Consider the following 19,513-nt stretch of genomic DNA (forward strand, 5'->3'; position numbering starts at 1 on the left):
TTCAGAAGATGGTAGCCTTGGGTATCCAGACATACCCAATCTAGATGCATTCATCTCAGACATCAGCAGTCTGATAGCACCTTTTCTGGCAATTAAAAGGTATATGCTTTCATGAGCTGCAGCTCACTTCATCAGAAGCATAGAATGGCTAGACTGATGTAGGATTTAAATTGGGGTGAGGCGGCGAGGGAAAGGAGGGAAGACAGATGCAGGTACAGGTTATCTGTGAGTCAGATTACAAGTGCCTTATCAATTAGCTATCAAAATATGTTAAAAACCCATTGTCTTCATTGAGACCTTCTGAGATTGCCTGAAAACTTTTGATGTGTGTGACTTCAGCAATCTCTCAGTCATTGGTGAGGTTGAAGTCCCATTTTTTTCCAGAAAGTTACTTTGAGGTCTACCATAGAGTATCCAGGGCGACTGAAACGCTTGGACATTACTTTGTCCTTGTTTTGAGTCCAGCTGTCAAACTTGTGACCATTATTTTTTTTTTGAGTAAAGTTTTTCCCATTTATCCTATGTAGAATCCAGAGGGGCAATGCTGGCAGATGGTGGCATATATCATATTAGAGGAAGAACATATGAGGACTCTTCTAATCTTGTGTGTGTAATTGTTAGGCCTTGTGATGGTGCTGTTGGTGTAGATATGGGGGCAAAGTAGAAATAGCGATTTGTTTCAGAGTCTGGTTCCCAAGTTAGCATCACTGTCCTGTTGTTTCTTGTTGTTTATGGGAATCTGCTTCAAGTTGTATGCAGGTATTAGCTTGCCATCCAGTGCCTGAGAAAGTGCAGTTTCATTGTCCAGTATGAGCTATAACTTATTAATAATGCATTTGAGCTACCAGACTCCTGAATTTTAAACCCATAGAGTAACATGTCTCTCCTCTTACATTATCTCGGACATGGAATCTTCATCCTCACAAGGAATAGCTGCATGCCATGAGTTCTGCACAAAGACAGGTCACCTAAATGGCTTCCTCTCTATTATAGAGCAAAAGGTTTCATCTTTGAAAACTGCAGGCTGAAATCCAGGAAAAAAGGAACAAGAAGCTAAGTGCCAGGGTGAGGGTGGGAGTGAGGAAAAGAGAGCTACAATTCTCCCCCAACCTTTGATTAAAATTAGAATTTTCAGGAAGAAAAATTTTCCATGTTACAAGCTGGCACAGAAGTAATATCTGTTCCAAAGATTGTATACTTTTGAGAGGAATAGGAAAAAATAGCTAAGAATTGTATTATGTTTTGTTTTTTGTGGAGAGGGATTTATTTATTATGACTGGTATCTGCCATTTCTTTACAGACTCAGTCCTTGTATGTTTTTATGCAACTTGGTATCTCTTTACATCAGAGTTGCCTTTAAATATCAGCAAACCAGCATCATCTTTTGTTTTTCTCAGAACTCACTGAGGGGTAAGAAAGAAAAGGGAGTAAATAAAGAATGGATGAATGCTTCAATGCCAGCCTTATCTGGGAAGGCGGAAGTTAGCCCTTCCACTTTGCATTCTGAAAAAAAGAGGTTCAGACAAGTCCCAGTGACTCTACCTTATTGAACCCAGTCATAAATGAGGGCAGGGTTTTGCTTATTCACGTTCCAAGACTCTGTATCCTAATCCTTTCTTTCTTGACAGTGCAGCATCCATGTATTTGTGTGTGTGAACATTTGCAAGGTGGCAGGTGCAGCATCACAACTGAAGGAGAAATGTACTTTCAGACTTGCAAGATTCTGTTAATGTAACTTTATAATAAAATAGAATTTGCTCATCTGGCCATGCTTCCTATCTGGTCTACCTTGCAAGGCTGACATCAGTCTTGCAAGTCTGAAAGTACCTTTCTCCTCTGTCCTGTTTACAGCCCAAGAAAGTAGGGAAGGTCCCTTCTGAGCCTCTTGCCCCACCCACATTCCTGCTGCGGGCTAAGTTGCCTTTTATCTGACTGTTCCTTGCTGTGTCTCTTCTCCCTGTCTCCCAAGGTCATTCCCACATACCATTACAGGTACATAGGCTGTGGAAGCCTTATCTCTCTTTTACACTGAGGTTAAGGGGAAGGTCTCCAGGTAGAAGCAACTGCTGGAAGTCAGAGGATGGCAGTGAGAACTACAAGGTCATTATATCAAGAGAGGAGACAGAGATAGGGATGTAGACTTCAAGAGTTTCAACCCCACCTTATGGGGTTGTATCAGAAAACTTGGTGCAAAGCTTTGCATAGTTGATCAGACATGAGATTGACTACTTCACATGTTTTTGCAAACTGGATAGGATTTGTGGTATAAATTCTTCATGAATGATCCTGATTCACTGACAATTAGGTACATCATTCATGCATAAGAGGCCATGGTGATTTTCTTCATTCTTCTTGATTGTCATAGAATAAATATAAAAATGTTGACTAAGAACATACTATTTTCAATAATCAGGTACAACAAAATCCATTTGTTATATATGTAGAAGCACTCATAAATCTCCATATGACCTATATATTTGTTAATAAAAAGCAGCATCAACTATGAAGTTTTCTGTTTTGGTTACTTACCTATCCTGGAATGTCCTATGCTTTACTCGCTGCAAAAAGATTTTAAAAGAAAGAAGAAGATTACTTGGAAGCTAATCAACCAACCATTGGAAGACAATGATGTATTATCACGTCTGTCATTATTCAATTACTAGTTCAAGTCCCTATTTTCTCAGTTTGTTAATATTTCTATGTATTGCTACTGTATACAGATATTTCTACATATTAAAAAGCACATTTTAAAGTCTTACCCTTTGAATTATCTCCAGATGTTCTTGGGAATTACTGAAATTTTTCCCAATGTCAAATATACAGAATGTTTCTCTCTGACAAGCTGTCACCCAGTTCTGATATTCGGTTGTACCTGGAATCCGATCCAAAAAGATCTGGAAAGCCTCCCAGACGGCTTCTTGGCAAACTGAAGTAACACAGTAAGAATACATGCACTTTACAGAAAGTCCTTTAGCCAAATTTGATCACAGCCATGCAATTGGTCCCTTCAATATCTATCTCAGGTCACACAGGGCTCTCCCCACCTGTAATACATCTCTTGATGCCTCTTGCTCCTTCATTCAAAAACATTAAAATAAATACATAAATAAATGAACTAAAAGTAGATAGGCTACAAAATAAAGGTTCTAGCATCTTCTAGAGAACCTCAACTGGTGCTATTCAGAGAGAGTCTAAATAGAATATCACCCCTCCTCCAAATTATAATTCTTTGCTCTGTTTTATTACCAGAAGAACAGTAACTTTATATTTCATCTTGATCAAACATTGAATAATTACCTTAGATCAGGGATTTAAATTTTTTTTTTGCATTCATTCAAAATAGCTCATTTTTGCTCCAGAGTAAGGGGTCTTATCATAGACCCACGCAAAGTGATTTGCTTCAGTGAAGTTGTTTGCATTGCAGAGACCGCAGGATTCACTTTGCTGAAGGAGATAAGCCACCCAATTTGTTTCACTGCATCAATCTAGTTGGCCTTAAACTGCTTTAGGCCAGAATTGAGAGAGAAGGCTCTTCATGGCCTCAGCACTGGCCAAGGTAGTTCAGATTCAATGGCTTCAGGTTGCCTGTGGCTTGTACTGGAGCTACCCTTCTTCGAAGATTTTAATGATCAATCTGGAAGGGGCTCCAGACAGTCTGATTTCAGCATACACCATGGACAACCCAGTAGGGTTTCCTGGGACACTTGGCTGAGAAGCTTGTTGGCAAACCCAGGGGGAAAAGGTTGGAAGGAGCTCCAAAGCAGAACCCAGTGAAGCAACATGGTTGGTTAGCTTCACTGTCAGAAGTGAGAGCAACACTTTACTTGCTTCTTGAAGCAGCTTTTTGAAAGGGCACTTTGACACTCCATCAAAGTGAAGAATCCTTTCAAAGCTTTGAATGACCCAACTTCTCAGTCCAAAGCAGGGGACACTTGCTTTCATTCTGATCAAATGCTAAATCAAAGAGGCATTATTACACCAGAGGATTAACACTTTTGATTTCACTTTGATCAAATCTTTCATTATTACCCCAGAGGAGTGAGATTTTCACTTTCATTTTGATTTAAAAAAATGCTTCATTTTTACCCTCAAAGAGGGGAACTTTTATTTTCATTTTGAACACACACTTTCTTCTTATCCCAAATGCATGTGTGGGTGTTATTACTCCAGAGTAGGGGAATCTCTTATTTCATTTGACTGAAACACTTCATCATTCACCCAGATAAAGTAACATTTTGTGCCAGTGTTGGTAACTTACATTTTCCAAATAGCAGAAGGAAATATTAATATTAAATAACAAAATGGTTAACTGTAATGGAATGAATGAAATTTTACTGTACTTATTTTTGTCATGAAATTGAAAAGCTAGTCAATGAAATGTGACCACAGACTTCTAACTAGGAAGGCTGAAGTATTATTGCGGTGGCAGGGATGAACATAACCTGGTTTCCACTCCACTCCAAAGTTTTACTTTCCAAAAATATGACCTAGGCCACTTACAGTAGGTGCCTTTAAAGCAGCTCTTACAAAGATATGCGAAAGATAATGAAACTCAGAGGAATCTTATGCCACACTGCCTCAGTTCCTGAGTATGAAAAGGGAGATTCCTTGCTTAAGCCTCAAAAGAAAGCAAAATTGGCAGGCTGTCCCAAACTTAAATACATATAAAGGTACATCACAATTATCACAAACTTTCTAAGCGATGAAAGTATTTCTTAGATTTGTGTTTTATAGTAACAGGAATAGAAATGAATATCAATAGCATTATTGCAGTTTTTCTTTTTAAAGTTTAAAATCTTTATGTAACTAATAATTATAATAATGTCCTCCCCCCCCCCCACATAAACTTATATAAGTCCTTGTTGACAGCCAGGTTCTTTGGAAAAATGATTGATGAGGCTTAAAAAACAAAAGATTGAGAACCACTTATCTAAAAATTGGAGGGTGACTGCATCTCAGTATTTTGCTTGGCAATAAGAGAAGGCCAAAGGAAATGGCAGGGAGCTTACCGTGGCAGCCATTTTGGAAAAGACAGGTTCTCTGGCAGTCATTTTGTAAGAACACTTACAAACATGATTTGAAATATATGTGTATATGTCTGTCTGTCTCTTGCTCTCTGTGTATGTAAACACACACATATGCGCACACACACACACTATATTGACTCCTGGTGACTGCCTGGACTAGTCGTGATTTGCCCTTGCCTGCTTCTCAGGCCTGAGAGAGAGGGACTGGCCCAAGGCCCCCCAGCTGGCTTCATGCCTAAGGCGGGACTAGAACTCAGTCTCCCAGTTTCTAGTCTGGTGCCTTAACGTGACACCAAACATAGAACCCCCCCCCCCCCAATTGCCTATTGTTCTCTAAGTGTGACATGCTAAAAAAATCTGTAAGGAAACAATGGTTTGCTTTAGGACAGGAAACTACCTTTAGAAACCATGCTTTGCTGTTGCCATATTGATTGCATCTGTTGCATAGTACGATGTGTGAACAAGGTTATATGATTGATTTACTGTTTTCTAGTTCATGTGCTATTTAGGTTAGTTTTAAAAAGGAGGGAAAAACAAACTAGAAACTGACAAACAAACTGTACACATTTTGCTCCTCTACAAGACTGATTCTGCCTTGTTTCTAGATTGTCCAAGAAAGCATAATTTACAAACTATGGCTTAGCATCATCTGTGAATCCCTCCTTCATTTATTTCTCCCAGTAAATTTCTACAGAAAGAAAGTCTGGTTTGATTTAAGCAGAGTCCCCATGGAAACAGCTTTCCCCTCGGGTGTATTTGTACTAATTGGTTAAAAGTTTAACTGTTCTTTCCTGGGGATGAATAACTAAACGGAATAGCAGGATAGTAGCCATGATGGGAAATGATATCCCTTATGGCTCTGGGAAGCTGCTGGCTTCTGCCGTCTCATTTGGGTAAATAGCACCAAACACATACAAATGACAAAGCTAATAAGCCTGGGAAGAGGCTTCTGAACCAACACACAGCAGGCTAAGATCTCATGGCTGTAAGGAAGAGCTCTAACTGTTCCCTCTGCTGAGTGGACTCTTGTTAGGAGTCTTATGCAATTAACACAACAAACACAGCGAGAAGGGCTAACATGCACACAAATATTTAACAAAAGTACTGAAAGTGTGCAAGTCAGGCTACAGAAGCCCACTAATTTGTCCCTAACAAATAAAAGCAATACGATTTTCCTGTATTGAATTGGTTGAAAAGGGAAGCAGACATTTTACAGATCATACATTTGCTGGAGATGCACCGAAACAAAAACAAATATGCAATGGACACTTAACAAAATAAAAATTTAAAAGACTAAATTAATATTACATTAATAGTACCTCTGATTGGATGCTCTTAATATTCCCAGAGCGGCTGAGATCTTATCAGTACTCTCATGCTCTTTTATGCGGTCCTCTTACCTAGAAATGTTAAAACTACTGTAGGTGTCTGTGGGTGGAAGGAATGTATTTATATTTATTTATTTTACATTTCAAATTTAGTCCCTGCCCATCTCACTCAAAGAGTGAGTATTAAAGCCCATCTCACTCAAAATATTACTTGTCACTAACAAACTTAAGAAGAAGCCAGGCATGTGTAATAATGTGTAATGAGGCACATGTAATGAAGCTAAGACTTAAATGTTTTGGACACATTAGAGAAGATCCTGATGCTTGGCAAAATAGAAGGCAATAAAAAAAAAGGGGGGGGGCTGACAGAAGACGGGGGGCTAGATGCTAGATGCTGGTGATGACATCAGCATGAGTTTACAGGAACTCAAGGAAGCAGTTATGAAGACAATCCCAGTGAAATGATGTCCACCCAGTCATAGAGAAGCAGAAGTGACTGAGCCACAGCCCTCGAGCAGCTCCATTCCATCATTTCTAAACCACCAGCTCTTACTGTTGAACGGTGAGCTCGCGAATATTTGTATGTAGGCCAGTCTTCCTTGTAGTATTGTTTTATTAATTATACACAGGGGTGACTGTGGGGGCATGGTGTGTGAAAAAAGTCAAGATGGTGCCCACAGCCATGAGATCAAAGCCCTACCCTTTTCAGTGTGTGTTGTGTGAAGACTGCTAACAAGATTCACTGAGCAGAGGGAACTAGCGATGATCAAATATTGTGGCTGGAGAAATACTTTTCTGTGAAAAGTAACTGAATCCTTTGCTTCCCATTTAATGCACGTTAAATTGAATTTCCAAAAGTCTCAAAATGGAGGCAAATGAGGGCACAGCAGGGGAAAAATAGTGCCAGATGGTGAAAACAGCACATTCTAAACAAGAAAACATAGAAGCCATTTTTAGAATGCCTGTCCCTTTCCCTTAAACTACATGAGAAAGAAGACTTGAATCTCACCTTGCAATTCCTTTCACTGCCCCCTAATTTTTTTTCCAAAATAAAGCTCTGTTTTGCTTGTTATCTTTAGTTTTTGTTTTGTAGGTACCTGATTTGCCTTTCATTTCTCCTTGATGCATATAATCTTATCAATTGTGTGCAAATAAGACTGAAAATCTTGGGGGAGGAGAAAAGAGATGCAAGGAAAAAAAAAACAGGAAAAAAACCCTTTCAGATTCTCAATCCCCTCAATCCCCTAAACTTCTCTCACCCTCTCCCACAGATATCACATAAAAATGGCTTGTCATACTTTGGATGCTCAGCCATGTTCCCACTTTCTATGTCAATTAGCCTAAGCCCTAGTATAAGACTCAACACCTTTTGATCCACCATTTTGAATTCAGAAGAGCCTCCTGGAACCCCTCTGACTTTTGCCTGGTGGATAGTAAAGACTATATTCTTTCTTATCACCAGCAACCCTTCAAGAGCAATCCTTATCATCACAGTCATCCAATCTTTATTTGGCCATCAACTCTCAGAAGCCTAGAATACAGTTACAGTATGTCTATGAATCTTTGGCCATCTAGAGAAGAATGGGAGCATAGGTATTCAAAGTGTTCTGCCCACAGAGCCCTGAACCAGGCTGAAGACACAGTCCTGCATTAGTTGCTTCAGCTGCATTACTTCCAACTGAGAGGAGCACACCATATTCAGGATAACTTAATTTTCTCTAAGGAACAGAGAGGACTCTGATCCTGCTCCTCACCATTAGGAGACTGTGTAGGCAATACTGATGAAGAATCAGAGCCACAGTCAACTACAGGTTGTTGCAAGTGCTATAAAGATACAGAGCCTTATCCAATCTTATTTATTTATTTATTTATCAAATTTATGTAGCCACCTATCTCACAAACAGGACTCTGGGTAGCATACAGTAAAAACAAAATAATAAAAAAGGCATCTTAAATTACCATTAAAAACAATAAAACCTACATGTAATAAAACACAGGAGAATGTTTTAAAAAATCTCATCTAGAACTCTTGTGTCTGTAACCTTCAACTGGTCAAAACAGTGCATCATAAGGCAACAATTTTTGAACCAAGGTACCTCAAATGGGTAACGTGGCCCTCCTGCCTGACCTGATGGGATTGGTAGATGCAATTGGGAAGAGACGGTCCCGCAGAAGTTTGACATTGTAGCAGAAGTACATCATGATCCAGGAAAAAAAGACTATTAATTATTACCTCAAGTAGTAAGGTCAGTACTGTATTGCTAGAGTTTGGGGTGAGATTTGAGAGAGAGTAATAAACAGAGCAATGAGAAATATGAGATGAATTCAGAGACAGTGGATGTTTCCATGCATAAATAATGGTATAATGTGATGAAACTGGTGTTGAACGTGACTGAGAACCTCTTGAATAACTACTTTGGAGAACATGTACCTGATAAGACTAGAATGACCATTATGTCAGGATGGACAAGAGGGAGAAGTGTAAAGGAATACAGAGATGATCTTGGAGAAGGAAGGAATGAACCATCAAGGAAGAGAAATGGCAATTTAGTCCTGAAAAAGAAACTCAGTATAACCCCACCTTGATTTTGTCTGCTACAAGGTGGGGCTGAGAGAAACTCTGACAGGCTTTCAAGATTCTATATTATACTCTATAGCAATAAAGTGGTATTCCTGGAGTTGCTGTGGTGTCTGTTTCATGACCTGACCTACCATGAAAGGCTGACAGGAGATCACTGTTGGCAAGGATTTGCCCTGACTCTGATAGTGAAGGTGTGGGTAAAGCTTCCTTAATTAGAGATTGACTTAATCTCAGAATAATTTATTCAAGATCAATCCCTCTTATGATGGAGGCTTGGAAATTAGCATCTCTCCTCTTGCCATACTGATAGGTAGAAAGAGCAGAAGTGGTGCTGCTGGGATTATTGGATAATTTGAAACAAAAGGAAGTAATGCTGGAGAAGCCAAGCTAGACAATAGAAACAAAGCCATTTTTCCTCTTTTATTTTTCTTATCATAATCAATTTTGAAGAGCTTCTTGTGTTTTGCCAAAGCCTCTCATTGAGGGAACACACTGGAGGGGTTGACTTTGTCTCTTGAGTATTGGTCATAGTGGGATAATCTGGGCCCTCCAGGGTTGAAAATAAGGAGTTAAAAATAGCTCCAAAAGCTCAATTAGGGCCCAATTTCCCCATCAAATCAACCACCATGAGATCTGCTTCCACCAAGATGTACACAGATACCAAGATATATAATGCCAGGCCTTTTTAGTAAAGGCTTGTGGGCACATTTCCACCACATGGCCTTCTCCAAGTCAGTTAAGCCATAAAGAGTGACCTTCAGGTGCTGTGTCCTTACTGCCATAGTAAGCTGGGTACTTAATGGCATTTGCAGAGAGGAGCCCTCAGTGCCATTAAAATTCTTGAAGTAGTAAGTTCAGTGTTAAAGGAACAGGCTAAAAGCTACTAGAGAACCAAGATGCCCTTTTTATATAGTTCAGTACAAAACTAGGCAGGATTCCCAGAAAAAGCTTTTCTATATGAATATTCTGAATAGGCTACTGCATTTGTGCAGAATCCCCATCATGTGACACACAGAGGCCACCATGAAAAAGACCTAATCCTTGGGAGAAACAGTACCCATGTTTTAAATGTGAAAAGGATGTGATTCCACAACATTCATATTGATTTTCTGGACCGATTTCATGAAGGCTGTAGGAAAGAATAGGGGGTTGAAACCCCTGTACTATCCCTGGGTATCCAGGTTGCAGCACTAGCAAGAGCACGTTGCTACAACGATATTGCACATGCTGCCTGCCACTGTTCTTGAATCTGTCTTACTTGGCAATGGATAGTGAAGCTTTGATTATATCACAATTAGATGCTGAAAAACATGACTTATGTATTCCTTTATGCAAAATGTCACAACCAGGCTGCTGCTTACTTGGTGCATCTTCTCATAATCAGTTTATATTCATATGCTGATGGCTGCCTGTCAGAGGGACCCTCTTTCTCATTCTAACTGCTATGGGTCTTGCAGGAGAAGCCATTTACCGAGGGCTGCTGGTGAAGCAGGCAGGAAAAGGACTCTTCCTATGTTCCTCCCTGATTGTTTTAACACTCTGCGAACGGAGCTGCAATTGAGGTGCATCCTCTGGGCTTTCAGAAAAAGCATCAAGACCAATCTTCTTCATGCGGCATTATATAATTCACGTTTGCCAATTCTGTCGTTTTGGTGTCATTTTTAGTTTGTGATTATTGTTGTTTTATGTGCTTATTTTTATAATGTGCATTTTATTTTATAATGATTGCATTACTTCATTGTTGTAGACTGCCTAGTGCTTATTTTAAATACATTCATAAAATGTGTAATTTAATTAAATTAACTAAAGAACTGATAGTAGATTACTGTTGCTGAATTAAAGGAGGTTGTTAAATAATGAATACTTGTAGATATATATGCAGCATTATAACAAACTGCCTGATGAGTGTATCTTAGCCAGAATGCAGTATTATATTACAATCCACTGAACTGATCAGTCCAAGAAATATGTTGCAGTTGAATCAAGCCTACTATAATACTTAGGTTTGGAAAGCTTGATTTTTTAAAATCACTTTTCCATGTAATCCAAAAGGGTAGGCAACAGCTAAAAGCAATGTTCTATAGCAGCATCTCAATCAGTGTTTCTCAAACTTGGCAACTTAAGATGGCCAGGAATTCCCCAGCCAGCTTTTTTATTTTTTATTTTATTTTTATTTGTTTCAAATATTCTGAATGACATGCAAGTATTGAAACAGAACTTTTGAGGAAAAGCTGGCAAAATACATGAAAGGATTTTTTTATTTAAAAGTTGTATGTTTGTATATATATATTTAATTTAACTTTGTATATTTATTTATTTATTTCGCCATCACATTCACTGAAGCAACTCTAGAGGTGTACACAGATAAAAGTTGTAACAGGCATACCGTAGCTAACAAAGAAAAATAAAAACCATCTGTACACAGAAACAAAAATACAAAACAACATATACAGAGTGGAGTTACAATTCACTCTGACCCAGAGCCTGTTGAAAAAGCCAGATCTTTAATGATTTCCTGAAGGACAACAGGATCAGAGCTGTGCAGACCATGTATGTACTTTTAAATATATCTGAAATATAGAGGCCCCATAGGCCAATCACCATAAGTTTTATTCATTTGTTTTCCAGGGAAAATGTTACTCTACTTAGGAATATTCAAAGTCATGTGTCAAATGAGTAAGGAAGTGTTTATAAGAAAATGGCAACCAATTCAAACATTTAATGTAATTTATATAATCAATTGTCTATGGGGCCTGACACTCCCATAGTACACCCTGTGGTATGACTAGTAAGACCCACCCAGAGAAAGAAAAGCAATTGGCATTTGGGAACAAGCTGGGAAAGCAAATTGGTAGAGGGACCATTTAATGGGAAGCTGTAGTAGCCTGCAGCTGAGATGAAATTTTCTAAAGATATTAGAAATTTTAGAAAGATATTTCTAAAAGTGTTCAGTTTCTCCTAATTTTGTGTTATCTACAAATTTGATGCTCACCTCCTCAATCCCTTCATCCTAATCATTAATAAAAATGTTAAATACTACAAAGCCCAGGATAGTGCTCTATGGCACTCCACTTGATACTATTCACAAATCTGATATAGATCCACTTGTGAATACTCCCTGGATGAGTCATTCAGCCAATCATGAATCCATCTAATAATTGTACCACATAGCCCATACATTATCATGAAATGCTCATATGGTACATGAATTTCAATAGAATTCAATTGTTTACATCTAGATGCCACATTTCTATAGAATTAAAATAAAAATTCAATAAAGATTATTATTTTTCATAATGATTATTTATTGTCTATAGGACACCTATGCATTTTTAAAGAAACAAATGATTGGGTTCAGCTAATGGAGATGTAATGTTCAAAATGTATCATTAGTTTATATGATAAAGTCATCTCTTCTAGTGGTTTCATTTTGGAAATAGTTTGTTTCACATTTGATTTTGTACTGGATGATTCATTGATGTTTGCAAATGTTTTTTTTTTTTAATCTATCAACAATTTGGAAAGTACCTGGAAGAGTTGGAAATGAATACTGTATACTTTGTATATTTTTATGACACTACATGCCTGAAGGACACCAATTCTCCCTGTACAATAGTCTGAAGAACTCTTCTCTCTTTCTATGTTTGGACAAGCTCTTCATCACTGGGAAATATTAGTAAATTTGGACTGGATTTACTAATTTTAAGTATGTAAAGTCAACTATGAGTCAAGCTTGACTTCTAGTGGCTTCAGGGATCTATTGGCACCACACAAGATTGGTGAGGAGATAGTAATGTGGACTACATGTTTCCTTTGCACATACAAGAAATAGCTGTGCAGAAAGGGTTATTTAGCTGGCTGAGACATGTATTATATATTCCTTCATACCTCTGTTTAAAAGAAAGTTCTTAGCAGAGCTTTGTTGATTTCATCATTGTAATTGTTAATCATTCTTGTCTGCTTCTTATCTGTATTCTTACTTGTAAGCATTAAATAAAGTGGACAATACCAGCTCCCTAATGGTTGGCAAGGGAAGGGGGAACAAAAACTGCCTAAGAGCAATGTTACATTGTTCTCATAAACAAAGAGTCATCTTCCAGGCTATTGACCAGATATGTCCTCACACCATCCCCTGGTGGTGTCTGCTTAGATAGCTTGTCTTCAGTAAAAGTATTCTCGGCAGAGGTTCCACTGTCTAAAGTTATGATCAAATTTCTGATAAGAGGTGCTACCAAGTCATCTCCAGGTGTTATCATTTATACTCCCTCTCTCTTAAGAAAAATATAATAAGGTGGCAAAAACTACCAGATAGTTTGAACTTTGGTATAGGCCCAAAGTCTTGGGAGGTGCTATGCAACTCCTGGCTGTACGTAAGTCTTGTTTTGATTAGTACACAAGGGACATAATGCTTTGGTAAGTTTTTGTCCCTTTTCCCTTTCCCTTCCTTCCCTTCCTTTTCCTTTCTTCCTCTCCGTATACTAACATTTTAAAATATTAAAGATGTATTAAAAATCACAACAACAACAAAAGTCTAAATAAAAAGCCCCAGATAAAAAGATACACTTTATGCCCTCTTCTAAACAACAACAATCAGGGGGCCAGCCTACAGCACACTTTTCCATAACATAGGACCTACAAATAAAAATAAAAAGCCAAATTACCCGTGATGTTAAATGTATCAGTACTGGCATCTGTAAAGGGGACTCCACTGAAGATCTAAAGGCACAAAAACACTATCCAGAAATAGGCACTCCTGCAAGTAATTTGGTCCTAAGCTTTGTGCATATGGAGATTAAAAAGTAATAAAAAATAAGATAGGCCTTTTAGCTTGATTAGTAGATTTTGCACTGACTTGCCAAAGGCCCCCCACTGTCTGGAGAACAATAGTGACATTTATTTCTAGCAAGAAGTAGCAAATAAAAGTTCCATAGATCTGGATAAAGGATACAAAAAGGATAGGAGATAACAGAAGTATCTTCTTACCTCTTAGGCGATAATAAGCTTGGTGGCTTGCTAAAATTTGCTTCACTGATTCTTGAGGGCAAACCTTCACTCCAGTTGGGATAAAAGAGGATCTCTTGGTTCGATGCTTGGCCATATCAAATATTCTCCGAATAGTTGATACTTTAGACCTCTTTGCCAAGTTTTCTGACTTTTCAGATCCTGAATCATCTGCCAGATGTTTGGCTTCGTTGTGATTAATTTCATTAGGGGTTTCTGTAAGAGGAAAGACACAAAACCAAATCAATAAAATGCAATGCAGAATTATTTATACCTGTGTATTAATCTTCTGATGATAATAAGAGATCAGTTCATGGATATAACAATAATGCCTCAAATCCTTATATTTAATTTGCTTGTATCATGAGGAAGAAGTTACTCCCCTATCAGTGCAGTGCAATTCATATTTATTTATGGAGTCAGGAAGGAACCGTTCTCCACACCAAAGTCTTAAGGCATCCTTTCCTTGCCCACTACCAACCAGATGTGGTAGGATTATGGCTGTCAGACCTCCCAGTGAGCATAGGAGTTTGTTGCCTCATTTTGCAACTTCTGCTTGACAACCTTACTCAAGGCACAGGAAATTATTTACCCTTGAGACATTGTTTATTTCTTGTTAGATCTGCATATTATGCTTCATATGGTTATGGGCATAGACATTTTGCTATGATGAAAGAAAGACATTCCTGTTATCACCTGAGTCTAATCCTACCCATAGATCATTCACTCAACCTCCACAGAGTCCCATGCCTCTTCTAACTTAAAAATGATTTTCAGAAAGATTGTTCAAGGCCAACCTTTGGCAATCTTCATTTTGCTGGAATGTCTCTGACCTTGACATGCACAACTGAAGTCTGGCTTTACTTTTATAAAAGGAAAAAAAATGGTTACCACTATGGATTTATAAAGAGGGGTGAGGATAATAGGGCAGGGCAGCATGGGAGTTAAATAGCGCATTGTACTTGTGCCCTATGCAAGAATAGGATGCTAGAACTATAGACTTTTGTCTGATCCAGATTTTTAAAGGAAGGAAGGAAGGAAAGTGCCAAAATTGAGGGCAGGAAGATGGAACCATTGGGAGGATACAAGAAAATGCAGCAGTGAAGGGGAATAGAATGAAGTATTACAATATGGCAACATAGAGAGAGGAGTGAAACTGAAAGGTCAGGGGATGATGGGGGGGGCAAGGGAAAATAGTGCAACAAAGAGAAAAGGTCCACTTGCATGAAATAACAGGAATAATCAGACCTCCCAGTGAGCATGGGAGGAATTAGTACATAATTCATGCAACTTAGTATAGAATTCATGCAACATTTTAGCATAATTTATTTATTAGGACTAACCAATATGCACAAAAGGGCATACAAACTTTTGAGTTCTCCAGGTCTTTAACCAAGCCAGAAATTATAAAATTGAGGGGATAGGGAAATATTAAGGGATGAACCTTGACTGCAAAATTAAAAAAAAAAGATTTGAACGTGCTTATGATTCTAGGATGCTAGGAGAGCTGGAAGGAAGAGCTTACAAGTGGATTTCTAAACACTACATGCCTATGTCAACATACGTGTTACTTTCCTTCTTCTGTTTTCCTGATGTTTCCAAAAACTGTTTTATAAAATTATAAAATATAGAGACAATGGGATAAAACTATTCTTGTAGAAAATATAGGATTTGTTGATTTTTTTTTTTTTAATCTGCGCTCAGTCGTTACCGACTCTGCAGTGACTGCTTGGACGAGTCCTTGCAGTTTTCAAGGCAAGGTGTTTCGGAAGTGGTTTGCCATGGCCTCCTTCCTAGAGCAGAGCCCAGCTGGAGAGCGCAGGAGGAGGAGTTTCCATTGCTTTGCGCTCTTTTCAGGCGAACGCGGTTTCACGCTTACCGGCAACTGCTCCTGACCCCTTTTGCAAGGCGCCGCCAGCATTTTTCCTCCCACCGGAGTGAGAGTCCCCATTTATCTACTCACGTGAGTTTTCGAACTGTTGGGTTGACAGGAACTGGGGAGGAAACAGGAGCTCACCCTGTTAACATGAAGGCTGGACTCGAACCACTGAAGCATCAACCATTTCTGGCCGGCAACTTTCAGTGTCATTAGTGTGAGTGAATTTATCAAATCTAGATATTATGCCTAACATAACTTTACAGGACACTTTAATTAATTTATTTTTCTTAAGCTAAGACTGGGAATGCTGGAGGTTTGGAATTTCATTGGACTGAAAAAAGCATTTTCATTTTCATGAAGATAATAAATGAACAGTCAGTGAAGTACTTATGTTTTAAATGTTATTCACTGATGTTTAACAAAATTATAATGTTGATTTTAAATGAAGTGGTCAGGTTTCTTCAGAAATACTATGTCATTCTCCTTATAGATCTGTATATGTTTGTATATGCTTATTTCACAGATAACCAGGATTAAAAGGAAAAGGAAATGATGAAATGTATTTGTAAAGCTTTCTGAAACAGAAAAAATTATGCTAAGAGACCACAATATATATACAGTTTGGTGACTGATATCTGACTATGGATGTCAACTGTATTGGGAAAAAAAATTGCATTCATCAAGGGAAAAGAAATAATTTTTTTTAAAGACCAAGCATATAAGGGAATAAGAGTATCAGGAAAATTAAGAGCTAAATATTTAATTGAGCTTTGCAAATTTGCATCAGTGTTTTTTCTCCTATAAAATTAAGCTTCTAGCCAAGCCATAAACATTAATTATTATGTCAGTTCATATTAGATAGATTAAAAGAAAATAAAAAGGGAAAGATACTTCATCTTGACAATCTGGAACTGACTGAATTGAACTTTAGCCAACAAAGAAAAGGGAAAGAAGAGACATGTCCAGCAATATATTAAAAGTTGTCTTTTAAAATGAGATAATTCATCACCTTATTTTTTATGCCTCATCCTAAATTTAGTTTCAAGCCTCAAGCAACATGAAAAAAAAAAAAAAAGACATAGTGTACAACTGCACATACCATTTAAGCTGCTCCTGTCCTCTATTCATGGCAACTTAACTTTAAAAGTTTAAGAAAAACAAATCCGGATTGAGACACTTTGACAACAACTTCCAAGATACTCATTCCTGACTGCTGGCTTCTATCATCCATCCATCCATCCATCCATCTATCCATCCATCCATCCATCCCTCCATCCAAAGTTTATAGGCCATAATCTATCATGTTGGTCCAGTAGAAGTTGGTAGATAGATGTTTACATTCCTGTGGTATTTGTAGAGGAGCACAGAGATGGTCTTGAAGAAAACATGTGACAACTGTTAGTAAAGCTTGAGCTTAGGCCAGGAAAATGGGAAAGCATCAGAAAGAAACTCAAGCTTTGATTCTCGTTGGTATAAGAGGAAGAGGAAGAGAAACTCTGACAGGTTTTCAAGATTCTGTTATTAGATATCCATAAAGGAGACTTCTAGTATTTCTCATCGTGTCTGTTTCCTGACCTGGCTTACCTGGAAGGGCTGACAGTATTTTTGTTATTTACTGAGCAGCATGAGGCAGTGCATGACCAGTTGGTCAATAGGTAATAAAATATCATAGAAGTATATATTATAAATTCCACCCATCCCCAAGAGACAAAAAGTCATGGAACTTCTTGTGCAAGGGCATGACCCAATAGCACCTTGTCTGTTCAGTCTGTGAACTTAAAATAAGGAAGGGTCTACTTTTTTTGACTTCCCAGTTACAGCTGAGAAAAATTGCCTGGCCCAAAGTCACCCAGTTTGATTCCATACCTGAGGGAGGACTAGAACCTAGGTCTTCCTCCTCCTATCCTAGTTCCAGCATATTTACAAAGTTAAAGTCCCCCCACCAAAAAAATAGGAGTCATCTATAACATGCAGTATAGCGTAAGGAGTGTAACAGCCACTATGTACAACAGACAGGCCGAAGACTAGCAGAGCGCATCCATGAACACCAACTAGGAATGAGAAGACCCAATGAAAACTCCTTAATCTCACAACACATGGACAGACTCAATCATAGTTTCAGCTGGGAAATGGTGAGCATCCTAAACCAAGCTAAATCCAAAAACTCTAGGGACTTCCTGGAAGCTTGGCATTCAGACAAGTCACCCATCAACAGACACATAGAGATGAACCATATTTACACACCATCAAAAGAAACAATAAAAAAGGTAAGAAGGAAACAAAAAGATCTGAACACATCCTCTCCAGCAACTAACATCCTGATAAGCAACACCAGACAAACAATTTAGCAGAAAACAATGCCCTAATCAAGGAACTACCAAGAAGAAAACCACACCCTCACCAACATTGGCAGGGCAAGCTACTGTATATTAACAGGGAGCAAACCCCACACTCACTTGCACTGATGATATTAACTAGTTGGGTAATGAAACATCTGTAAGCAAACAACCAAACTCAGAGAGCACCAAGGACTCCACAGTTCAACCCTGAGCTACAGATATTCTCTTCTATTGGAAAGTTAAAGCATCAGAATATACAGTACATACATGCAGACACAAAACCACCTTTATTTTTTCAAATCATTTCTTACTAGGTGTTTTGCACAACCATAACTTCTAGACCTTTGCTTAACCTTAGTTCTAAAACACCGCAGTAGGTAAAAGTTTTGTATAACACATAAGAGGTTTGAAACTTGGCAGAAAACTTTTGTTTAAATTACTATTTTCTGTCCTTCAACTAGCTCGATTTCCCTGGTAGCTGAAAGCCTTCATGTTGTTTTTTTAAAAAAAAAGTAAGTACAGCTTACCATTTCATTGTTTTTCCAGTTGCTTGAGGTAAAAGGGGTTCACACTGTGTGAAACTGTTTTACCTCAATTATTTGGAAAAACGATGAAATGGTGGAATCTTGCACTTGTTTCTTTTAAGGCCTTCAACTAGCTAGGAAGAACTAGCTGGTTGTGGAAAAGAAAGCCGTAATTAAAAAAAAAAAGGCCTTCTAGATTTTGAACCAGCAACCCTTTATGGACTATGTTGCTTTTTAAATCACCGCATTATTTTCCAGTGATAATAGGCAGGTGGACTTAGAACAGATGAGGATAACTATTGGTTACATTGAGGTGTTTCTTCCTCTGCAAAGCATCCAATGAACCGCTGGGGTTAGCCTGTTAGGAAGCAAAACACCCCAGCCAAAATGCAACATAATAGAAAAAGTCTGTTTTCAAACTGCTGCAGGGAAATACATCCAAGGGTCAAATCTGCAGCGGGAGAGAGGTGAGTAAAGGCTGACATCATCTATTTTTGTTTCTGCACTCAAACAAGAGTTGTGGTCCTGTTCCGGTGATAGATTAACTAGGCAATGCAGATCATCCCGCTATCAGACAAGATTTTCAACAAATGCAAATTAAAAATAGGAAATGTTTTTGATAGTCTTTTTTTTTTTTTTTTTAAATAAAGCTATTTAGTTCATAAAAAAAAAAAAATGCCCGGCTTGAAAAGCAGAGATTTGAAGAGAGATTTGAGGTACAAACATGGAATATGTAAGGCAAAAGTGGAAGAAAAGGACAAAAACCTGGGCTATTTGGCACATTTCTAAAATCTGATTCATAACAACGATTGAAAGAAACAAATAATATCCTGC

The 19,513-nt window shown here is 38.1% G+C and overlaps 1 protein-coding gene across 1 annotated transcript in view; it reads right to left on the bottom strand.

Annotated features, from left to right (window-relative positions):
• The window catches only part of IMPG1 (interphotoreceptor matrix proteoglycan 1), a 56,888-nt gene extending 42,138 nt beyond the window's left edge, over positions 1–14,750 (bottom strand). Inside the window, exons 1-4 of the mRNA XM_088150340.1 lie at positions 14,735–14,750; positions 13,920–14,153; positions 2,760–2,926; positions 2,530–2,558 (exon numbers count right to left, since the gene is read on the bottom strand). Of these exons, the coding sequence (XP_088006466.1) occupies positions 2,530–2,558; positions 2,760–2,926; positions 13,920–14,153; positions 14,735–14,750 (446 nt within the window). The remainder of the gene's footprint in view (positions 1–2,529; positions 2,559–2,759; positions 2,927–13,919; positions 14,154–14,734) is intronic.
• Positions 14,751–19,513: the final 4,763 nt, after the last annotated feature.

This window comes from Python bivittatus, unplaced genomic scaffold (assembly GCF_059951505.1).
Source record: "Python bivittatus isolate LINGU-HERP-01145 unplaced genomic scaffold, Pbiv_v1 ctg000020_np1212, whole genome shotgun sequence".
NCBI classification, from domain to species: domain Eukaryota; kingdom Metazoa; phylum Chordata; class Lepidosauria; order Squamata; family Pythonidae; genus Python; species Python bivittatus.